At 37.3% G+C, this 11,219-nt stretch overlaps 1 protein-coding gene and 1 pseudogene across 1 annotated transcript; both read right to left on the reverse strand.

The window, feature by feature from the left end:
• LOC105997029 (vomeronasal type-1 receptor 3-like) lies at positions 1-1,038 on the reverse strand. The gene is given in 2 exon segments (XM_013031304.1): positions 1-843; positions 846-1,038. Coding segments are annotated over 2 exon segments (882 nt in total). The 3' UTR covers positions 1-154.
• An 8,464-nt stretch (positions 1,039-9,502) lies between these two features.
• Positions 9,503-11,219, reverse strand: part of LOC105996945 — a 4,319-nt pseudogene continuing 2,602 nt past the window's right edge.

Here is an 11,219-nt window from a genome sequence, read left to right on the forward strand (position 1 = left end):
TCTATTGATTATGACCCCACTAACCTAATTTCTTTCAAAAGAGGGCCAGATTCTATTTCAGTCCCACAAACCAAACAAAAAAAAATAGAAAACATGAAATCTATGTCAGCAATAAAATCCATGATATGGAACTTTCATAAATGGGTATTCTATGCTAACATTGAGCCAGGTTTCCATCTCTGGAAATCAGTATAAAGGGACTGAGAATTACATAACCAACTTTCAGAAATGCATGAATATTTTGCATCATGGAATTACTCTCTAAGAAGGAACTTAAAAGTACAGAAAAAGCACATTCTGTCCAATGAAAGAAAAGAAAAAAAAGCATGAGAAGGAGAACACTGTGAGCAGCTTTCACCTCAGGAGAAGTTTTGTAGAGAAAATTGGAGTTCTGCAGGTAGAGAACACGCTGGTGGTGCTTGTGGAGAAGAAATACCATGTAACCACTGGCCACACTCATGATACCCTGAAACACAGCATCCCTTAAGACCATGAGGATAAGAAAAATCCATTTCATTATCAAATTGTCTGGTACAAAATAGCAATAGGTGTCACTTACACTAGGTTGTGATATGTTCATACTGCTGATATTTTTTATGTGGAATAGTAAGTTCATGCTTATCAAGGAATTGAGAATCCAAAAGAACAGCAATAGGAGAAGGATGTGCCATACAAATTGAAGCTTTAGCTTTCTCCACACAGAGTGTCTTGGGCTGATGGTGATGGCCTGGACCAGGGTGAGGAGACTGCTGGTGCAGATGGAAAGTCCTCGAGTCACTCTCTCTAGGTAAGCAGACATCACACAACCTATATCCTCTAAGAAGTTCTCCATGCCAAAGGCTGTACTGTTGTTGGTATCACTTTTGAAAGAAACATTATGATGTTAGTAAAAGCCAAGTGGATGAATACAATGTGTACAGATTTCTTCTTGGAACCTTTAAACATGTGCATATAATTCAAAAGTATAAAGGTGTTCCCTACAATGCCAAGTCCAGATATAGAAAGGAAGATGGTTGCCTTGAAAAAACTCAAAGACATAGCGTACTTTATAGGCAGAGAATCTTGGATCCAGCCAAAACCATATTTAAGAAACTGTTAGTAATGACAATAGCCATCTGCAAAAAAATCACATATTTTGCAGTGTAAAACACAGTCAAGTTCTATGATTGGTTTATCTTTTGTCCAAAGGATTCTATTTTGTTCTACATGACACTGTGTAGAAATGTTTCACTGTATCCTTCTTGAAAATTGTTTACCAATCTAAACTTTTCTATGTATGATTGAGTTTATAATAGCAAAAACCTATCTACTTCATTAAAGCCTGCAAATTTAACATATCCAAGTCAGAGTGACAGATTGAACTTCCAAGTCCATTAACTAGACCTTTACTGTTTGTTTTTTAAAAAAAATTTTCTACCTAGCGTATTCCCCACACACTGTTCTAGACACCTTGATTCATGCCACTCCCCCAAAGTTCTGAAAGACTATTGTTAAAACATTTCAATGCCTTTCAATAACTTCAACAGTAGCTCTTGTTTTGTTAAATATGCCTGGCCTACTTACATTTTGCTTCAAAGTTTAACTTTGATGCCTATACCTTAACAGTTTTTGTGTTTCCTCAAATGATTTTAAGGTTTTCACTGCTGACAAATATTCAGTGGATTTTGGGTCCACAATATTAGGTCAAACTGTGTTACCTTTTCAGCTATGATATAGCAATGAAAACTGAATCAGCCTATCGAGTTCTGGTCATCAAATGTCAGTGTCAGACCCCCTCTGCACAAGGTAGGAGGGGTGCCCTAAAAGAACTCTTATTAGTGCCTGAGGGTCATTAGGAGAGGATTATATTCTCATTTTGTGCTCATCAGGACACCTGAGAGAAGCCTGAATCATTTCTGCTTTTGTTGATATTTATCAAGGTAGTTCAGGGGAAGGGGATTACCTAGGTATTGTGTGCTGTTTTAAGCAGAGAGTTGGTTTTTTTTTTTTTTAGCAATACCTAACGTTGACTGTGTGTAGTTAAGTCCATTGGGGGCATTATTTGTTTGAAATGGTCAAACTCAAATAGGGTGTCATTCAAATGGTGGCATTTTACAGTTCCTGTGTGACCTGAGAAGTAAGAATGATCTCAACTGACTTTGCAAGCTGCTTTATCTGTGTCACTTTGCTATAAAGTTGCAAGTTCCCCATCAGACCAAGTTCACTTTTCCTCTTCAAGCCTAGATAGGATTTAATCTTTCACATCTAAGAGCTCTAATTTCATTTGCTACTTAGAAATTATGTAAAACGACTAATAGTTTTTATGAAATAAAATAAATGAAGTTATTTGCATTAATCCATGGAACGTTTGCATGTTTTGGAATGTTTTTCTGTCAGCCTTTCCTTTTCCTTTCCTTATAAATACTACAGGATTGCTTTAACTTAATTTGTCCTGAAGGTCTCTCACAACATGGTCTTCATAAAGGTTTATATTCAGCTTTGGTACCAGCTAGCTTTATGGTTGTAGTTATTGCCTTTCAATCCTTCTCCTAACGTTTGGAGCAATTTTGCCTATAAAAGTGACTCATGGGAATAACCCACTGTAAATATGAAGCATATAATGAAAGATGCAACAAGAATCAAAGGCAAAGAGCAACTATTACCACCAAATCTTAAAATATAAGAATGTAAAAATTATAATCAATGATTTTTGAGTGATTTTTGGGAAGAGGGGCTGGAAGTGAGGAATACCTGTATAAGGAATAGTGACCACTTGCCTACATTGTCTTGGCAAACCCAATTTAAAAAAAGACAGACTTGACAATAGGCTAAGTGGATAAATCCCTGTCTAGAATGAGCATCCAGTAGTTGAGGCAAATGAATGCCCACACCTGGACATTTTCTCAAATAAAAATAAGATGGTTGCCTATTGCTAACTACTACTAGAATAAAATTCATGTGAGCTCCCTCAAGCCTTGTCATTAACTCCCTGATTTAAGCAAAGAGGTTAACATTCAAGTTTCTGAGGGATATTTTTGTAGCACATATTTTGTAGTAAAATAAGAAGCTGTTAAATCTACTCACCATGTTAGCTGTGGTGAAGACAAACTCTAGCTTAGTCCTTCTGGCCAAGGGAGGCTTCCCAAGTCATATTTGTACCCTCAGTGTCTCTAGAGCGCTCAGAAACTAGCACTGACACTTCAGTTTTCACACTTGTCTCCCAGACAGGGAGGAGGAAACTCTGTAAAGTTTCAGTCCCTGAAGTACAACTTTTGTTCTCCCTCCACAATTACTACATTGATTGCCTCAAAAGTTGTAGCAGCTTAATTGTCATTTATTTATTCTAGATACAAAAGTGAGAAAGTATAACTTGAGAACAGGTACAGGATGGAAAAGTGAAGGAAGGGGTGATATTGTCCAAGAAAGAAATGTACTCATTACCTGACTTATGAAATGGTAACCCTTCTGTACAACACCTTAATAGTAACAATAAAATTGTATTTTTTAAAAATGGAAAATTGAACTACAGACTAGGTTTCTGTAATTAGAGTGTCTCACTTCTTCAGATCTGTCTTATTCGTCCTTAAGTTCCAACCTGTGAGAACTAGTTATTGAGATAGAGATTAGGCCACTTTCATTTCTTTCTCAAGGACTCTCGGAGTTTATGAAATTAATACAGAATGGTTAGTACTTGGAACTCCATTTTCTGAGCAAGTGCCAATCTTTTTACTCCGTAGGATAAGAATCACATAGTTCTATGTATACATGCACATAGGCACTTCAAGGTCTTAGCCTTATGTGGATTTTGATTCCTTATTTTTTCAACAGTAAATGGGACTCAGCAAATTAAGTGTGTTCAGTTCTGCCACCTTTCCAAAAAATCAACTGCAACACAGAATGTTAAATCACACTTCCATAATTTATCAATATCAACAATTGGTCCTATCTATTATTTAGTCTCTTGCGAAGAAGGACCTTTTTAGTTTGTGGTACAAAGTATTGTAATAAATGTGGACATAAAGGTGGGATTCAAGGTGAGAATATAGCATTGTTTGTTCCAGTAGTGAGAGACAAGCTCATGGTTACTGATTCTGGTCACTGAGATGATACACTATTATTTATGCATCTGTAGTATTCTCAGTTTTGTGATGTACTTGGTACTTTTCTCTATTTGAAGAAATATACAGATATGTGTTTTTCTTTCTCCTTTTTTGGTTTTCTTCTGGATGTTATGAGGCTTACACTCATGGCCTGGGCACTGTCCCTGAGATCTTTTGCTCTCAATTGCTTTGAGACATGGCTCTACTTCCATTTTTTGAATGTTTAAATGTAAATAAGAGTCTCAGAGATTTTTTTCTGTCTCAGCTGGCTTGGAACCAGGGATCTTCAGATCTCAGGCTCCTGAGTAGCTAGGATTACAGGCCTGAGGACCCAGTGCCCAGATTGTAATTTCTTTTTCTTCTCTTTTAAAAGAAACAATACTCAAATCAGATAGTGAAACGAATTTAAATTAAAGCTTGAAATCTCCAACATCCCTCAGCATTCTTTAGGTTTTCCCAATTTGTTTCAGCCCATTTCCTCAGCCAGAATTACCTCTATCTTCACCACTTCTAGCAACCTTGTTCTTTGTGATTCAAGTTAGTCTGTTCACAGGCATTTATGATTAAACTCATCATAATTATGCACCACTCATGCACATTTTATTCATTCTTATGATACAGCAAAATAGAGCTGAAAAATCTATGTCCCTTCTTTCCTGAGTCGTTTTTCCCCTAAAGAAGAAAACTTTCTTCAGTTTTAAGTGCTGGATTCTTTGGAAATCCATATGAAAACAAGTCAAATTTTCCCTTAGAAAGCCATGTTATGATACAGATAGATATATGGGGAAGCATCTTTGGATCTTAAGTGAGGAACAAAGTACCCCAGGAACAAGGAATAGTCTCTGTGACGTTTCATCCTGCAGTGTAGAAGAATCAGTAACACTGAGTAGAAATTTGGTACTACCAGTATTACTGAACAATCATATTTGTGAACAGACATATTTTCTCCCTTTCCATACAATTACATTAGTTGTGAATTAGGGGTCCGGACCAGATTTTCTGTTTGACTGCACTGGCCCCAAGTGAGAGCCTCTGTCACCTAAATGCGGGTTCCAGAGTGCGTCCTTGGACTACAGTAAGCACACAAGAACATTGACCAGGCTCATTGCTATTAGAGGCTATTAGTCCAGGTAGTTCCTTCTCAGCATGACCATACCTTTAACCCAGAAAGTTGTTTCCTTAGGGGGCATCAAGAAGCAGGGAAAAAAAGAATAATCATGCAACAATGTTTTTTCAATGGTCTCAACTATTTTATTAGTCATTAAAGCTACAATCATTCTGCCCCATACTACTCTTAAAGAATGTCTTCCCCAAGTTTTCGGTCACTAACATACAAAGTGGGAATCCCCACATCTCTCACAACTTTCCAACCCATTTTGTGAGGATCCTCTTAGTTAAGACACTGTTGGGATTCCAAGTCCATATCCTCTCTGAAATAAGAAACTCAGAAGAGTAACATATTATGAGGAAACTTTCTTGTGTTTAAAATAATGGAGAAATCAAGATGCTTCAATATGTGGACATTGAACAAGATATTTGCTGAAAGTAAACAAATGTATGATTTTAAGAAATGCACACAGGGCAAAGGTGGCTCACAACTGTAATCCTAGCCACTCAGGAGGCTGAGATCTGAGCATTGTAGTTCAAAGCCAGGTGGGGCAGGAAAAGTCATGAAGGTTATGAGACTCTGATTTCCAATTGATCACCAGGAAACTGGAAGAGGTGCTGTGGCTCAAGTGGTAGAGTGTTTACATTGAGCTGAGGAAAGTGCCTGGGCCCACAGTTCAAGCCCATGAAAGAAAGAAAGCAAGAAGGCAAGAAAGGAAGGAAGGAAGGAAGGATACAGAAACTTCAGTAGTATTTCAAAATGTTTGGTGAAATGTTAGCTTTTAAATGCAATGATTGTGCACCCAGTATTAACTGCAAGATGCTTTCTTTGTCTTGACTATATTCATGAGACATTTATGTGTCCTAGTAACAACAATGAAAATAAATAGCTCCTTTTTCAAGTTGAATCATCACATTTTTCATTATTGTGCTAATACTTGGTAATGAAGTAGAGTAGTCATAACAAGTTCTATTTATCTATACATCTATGTGTCATGTTATACACTTAAATACTCTGGTTTTGGAGGAATTATTTGGTGCAGGTTTCAAAGTCTTTACTGGTCATTTTATATATTGACAAATTAAAAAATTATGGTATACCAGATGTCCCACAATAGATGAGTAGATCCAAACATGTGGTGCACATATACAATAGAATTTTACACAACCATCAGAAGAAGAAAATAAAGTAATCTTCAGAGAAATGGATGGAGCTCGAACCAATCATGTTAAGTGTGGTAAGCCCAGATCAGAGAGACAAATGACACATGTTTTCCCTGGTCAGCAAAAGTGATCTAAAATCCACTGAGATAGGACAAATTTCTCGCATATAGTGAGACCAAAAGAGGATAGTCTTAGGAGAGAATCACAAAGGTGTCATACCCAACTGCCTGTTCATATATAGATAAAATAATATACATAGTGAAAGGAACACCAAAGATCCAAAGGCATGGGAGCAAAGGACATTTTTCTTAATATGTTTTATCTTGTGCTCATAATTCTGTATTCTTTACTTTATGTAAAGTATATTCACGTGCATATATGTAGGATGGTGGGGGAAGGGCACAGAATCTGAGGAAAAAGGGCGAAAAAGTGCAGCAGTGAAATGCACTGGACATTCATGAAAGTGAAGATTGCAACTCCTTGTGGAGATGAGGGTGAAGGAACAGGAGAGAATGAGGGAACAGAGGATACTGCATGAAAGGAAATGTATTTATTACCTGATGTATGTAAATGTAACACTTCTGTATATAAGCTGGATAACAACAAAAAATTTAAAACATTCCTACTTTTGGACAATAAATCACTGATTTTAATAAATAAATTTTATGAAAGTAGACTCTGAAAAATGTGGTACAGTTGACCAATAGAAATTGTGCATTTATGTATGAACATATGTATGTATATATGTCAGTGGTGCGGTTCTTGGCCTGGGCACAGTCCCTGAGCTCTCTCTATGCTCAATATTAGCTCTTTTCCACTTTGAGCCAGGACAGTGCTTCCAGTTTTTGATTGGCTAATTAGAGAGAAGACTCTCATGGCAACTTTTCTGTTTTTGATTGGCTTCAAAGCACCAGCTTCAGATCTCAGCCTTCTGAGTAGCAAGGATTACAAGTGTGAGTGTGCAGCACCCAGCTGCATTTGTATATTTATATGCAGTGCATTATGTCGTTTTTCTGTTTCTTCCTCACTGTGTCTTATTCCCTGTATCTCTCTGCCCCCACCCTCCAGAAAGCATAGGAAACGTTTAAAAGTAACTGACAACTTTGTTACAAATTTTTTCCCCATATGTTGTATGAACAATCCCAAATTTCCAATGTCATAGTTTATTTTCCTATTTTAGAAATTTATGATTATATAATGCAGTATAAGATTAATAAATGTGTGTCGTTATACATGTGCATTCATGAAACCTTTTGAGATCTCTATTACCACAAAAAATAATGGTATTATTTTATAGTACATTTTTGTATGCAAACACCATTTAATTGGATATACCTAAAGTTAAGGTTAATTATAAAGACTTTAATTTATTTGTTGATTGATTACTTTTATCAGGCTTGAACTGAGGGTTGTAACTGGTTCCCAGTGACTTGTTTTTTCTCAGAGCTGGCAATTTACCACTTGAGTCAGGCTTCCAGTCCAGCATTTTTGCTGGTTAGTTGGAAATAGTCTGAAAGACATTTTTCCCTAGGGTTGATTTCAATCTTAAAATCTTCGCAGTGTAAAGTGCGAGATATATAGCATGAGACACCATTGCCCAGATCTGCTTTTAATTTTTGTAATTGCAAGATGAACAAAAATCAAGGAACATAAACAGTGCTGGATAGAAAGGTCAGCTAATTATGCTTGCTCTCTTATTTTCACACATATTGCCATCCCTCACAATTTCTAACAGAGACATTTAGATTTCCAGAGACCAGTGCTCGGCCTATGGCTGTTGCTTCCTCTAGAAAGTTTCCAAAGTCAGAGCTCAGGAGATGATTTATGGAACAAATAGATTTTGGCTTCCATTCCATCAACTGCTTTCTACACCACCTAATCTCAGAAAACACAGCGTAAGACCTCTCCCTCTTTGCTTATAGAAACACTTATTCTGATTCAAAAATCTTGGTTAAGTGAGATCTGAAGCTAGCAGAAGGCTTTAAGAAAACAGCTGAAAAGGTTTTGTGCTCCTTCTAGATAACCCTGAGATGCAGTGTTCTTCCCAGAGCATGGATGAGCTGAGATTCTTTCTGTGGATGCCTGAAGCAGTGGGAGTTTCCTGAACTTCTATTTTTCTGGTCTCCATGGAATATCAGAGAAATGCCCATGTTGGTTTCAGCAATCACAACACACTCCTGCCTTCGGGAGTGTTGGTCCTTTTGTGCCATGAATCCAACCGACATTTGCATCTATGGAAGCGTGAATACTCAGGATTGTGACTGGAGCAAAGACATGGAGTTGTTCCTGTGCAGGCCATGTCATGAGTGACTTGTAGTGGAAGCTGTGTTCTCCAAAGGTGCAGTCTCGTGGCCTGTGAAATTTATAGTAGAGATATCAGTGCCAGCGATGGTCCAGCTATACATTGGAGCACCATCTGGAGCATTGTTTTCAAAACCAGGATAGCATCCTAGCATCCTGTATGTATGTATTCCTAGATATGTATGTATTCCTAGATATTTCCTGACCATTATGGTCTTGCATGTGTTTCTAATTGGCATACAGTATTTCTCATGATCAATTTCTTTAATGCTTTTGAAACCAAACATCTTCTTATTTTCTGTACAGACCTAAGTAACACATCTTGATTCTTCCTTTTTATTTTGTTCCCTAGAAAGCTGCTGGTACATACTTACAAGGTACGAAATAATTTCCTTAAGATTGTGAACACTAAAACTTATTTGGTCTAACATTAATACAAGGTGATTGGTTAATCAAAAGTTGAGGTTTGAGGGAAAATACACTAAGTATTTGAAGGAACAGAAGTATTTTCTTCCTAAGAAAAAAACTACAGAATGAGAATAGGAAGAAAATAAGGATCCGTCTGGCCAAATTCTAGAATCTCTGAATCAATCTTAGATTTTCCAGAACTAGACTTCTTAAAAATAAAAGAAATCTATGAAAATAAACATTATTTTCATGATTTCATAGTATGGTAGCATAAAGAAATTTGGATTGTATTATACCTCTAGCTCATTGAGGAATCAATGTAATTTTTGTACTTCTCAGTGAACTTTCCAGTATTTACCAACCTGTGCATTCCCCATGATCAAGATGTGCTGTCACATGTCATGATAGAACCTATATAAATTGTGGAAATGAAATCTATCCAATTAAAAAAAAAGAAAACAGGTCAAGAGAATGAGAGTACTATGAGTGGCTCTGATTTCTGGGCTGGAATTGTGTGTGAACCTGGAGCTATGAAGGTAGAGGACTCCCTTGTGCTGTTTATACAGATGGAAAGCCATGTACCTACTGCTCCAGCCCATCAGACTCTGAAACATCACATCCCGAAGAACTTAAGGGAGAGGAGAAGCCACCTAACCACATGCTTAGATTGATGCCTATGACAATACCCAACATGTATTTCAATACTGGAGCTGTTCATGCTATTGAGGAACAAATAGGAGCTTATCAGTGAGTTCAAGACCCAAAACAAGAAGAGATAGGGAAGAACTTGCCATGTAATTTGTGGTTAGAGATTTCTCCACTGGGTGGCTCTGGGGCTGGTAATGACCTGGACCATGGTGAGGGGACAGATTGTGCAGATGAAAGGCCTCGAGCTAATTTTTCCATATAAATCACAGTTTTTCAACCAATATCACCTAGGAAATTTATGAAACAAAGATCTGTGGTTAATATACCTCTGGTCCCTATGCTACAAATAAAAAAACAGGTGAATGTGGATAAGGTATATGGGTTTCTTTTTTCAGGACCCATAATGATAGTATATACATGTTTCACAAGTACAAGGAAGTTTCCTAAAATTCCAGGACCAGTGTGCATATAGAAGGTTATCCTTTGAATAAGGTTACTCCAAATCATCTGATTTCATGTATAGGATCAGGAAAAGCCTTTTGAGAAGCCCAACCAAGTAAAGATGACATATTTCAGGTCTATTGATTTCCCCTGTTTATATAGTAAAGTAATGGTTTATGAAGTATGTAAATGGACAAGGTCATTTCCTTGAAGATGCCTAATTTTCTTTCTTTCCTCATTTCCTCCCTTCCTTATGTCCTCATTTCCTTCATTTGTTCTCTTTCTTGTTTACATTTTATCTTCTTTCCCTCACATCTTTCCTCTTTTCCTTCCCTCCTTTGCTCCCTCCCTATTTCCCTTCCTTCTTTCCTTCCTTCCTACCTTCCTTCCTTCCTTCCTTCCTTACATCCTTCCTTCCTTCCCTCCCTATTTCCCTTCCTTCCTTCCATCCTTCCTTCCTTCCTTCTTTCCTTCCTTCCTTCCATCCTTCCTTCCTTCCCTCCCTATTTCCCTTCCTTTCTTCCTACCTTCCTTCCTTCCTTCATTAGTTCTTGCCTTCCTCTCTATCTCTTTCACTCTGTCTACCTGTCTGTCTGTCTGTCCTGCTGTTTTGATCTTTTTAGCTCAATCAAGGTTACCACTTTACCAATTGAAACACACTGCACTTGCACACTTTTTTATTTTTGGTGGTTTATTAAAGATAAATGTGGTGGTTTATTAGAGATAAATTTTGGGGGAATTTAACACACCACTCTCCCCACTAGATAGATCAACTCATCAAAAACTCAACAGAGAAACTGCAGATCTAAACAGCTTCATAGATCAACTAGACTTAACAGACATCTACCGAACATTTCACCCAGCAACATCAGAATACACGTTTTTCTCAGCAGCACATGGAACGTTTTCTAAAATAGACCACATTTTAGGCCACAAAGCAAACTTGTCCAAATTCAGAAACTTTGAAGTTATACCTTGCATTCTCTCTGACCACAAGGGAATAAAATTAGAACTCAACACCAAAAGCCACCAAAGAAAGTCCGGTATCACATGGAAGCTGAACAACACACT

The sequence above is a fragment of the Dipodomys ordii genome, unplaced genomic scaffold, assembly GCF_000151885.1.
Source record: "Dipodomys ordii isolate 6190 unplaced genomic scaffold, Dord_2.0 Scaffold138, whole genome shotgun sequence".
In the NCBI taxonomy this organism is placed as follows: domain Eukaryota; kingdom Metazoa; phylum Chordata; class Mammalia; order Rodentia; family Heteromyidae; genus Dipodomys; species Dipodomys ordii.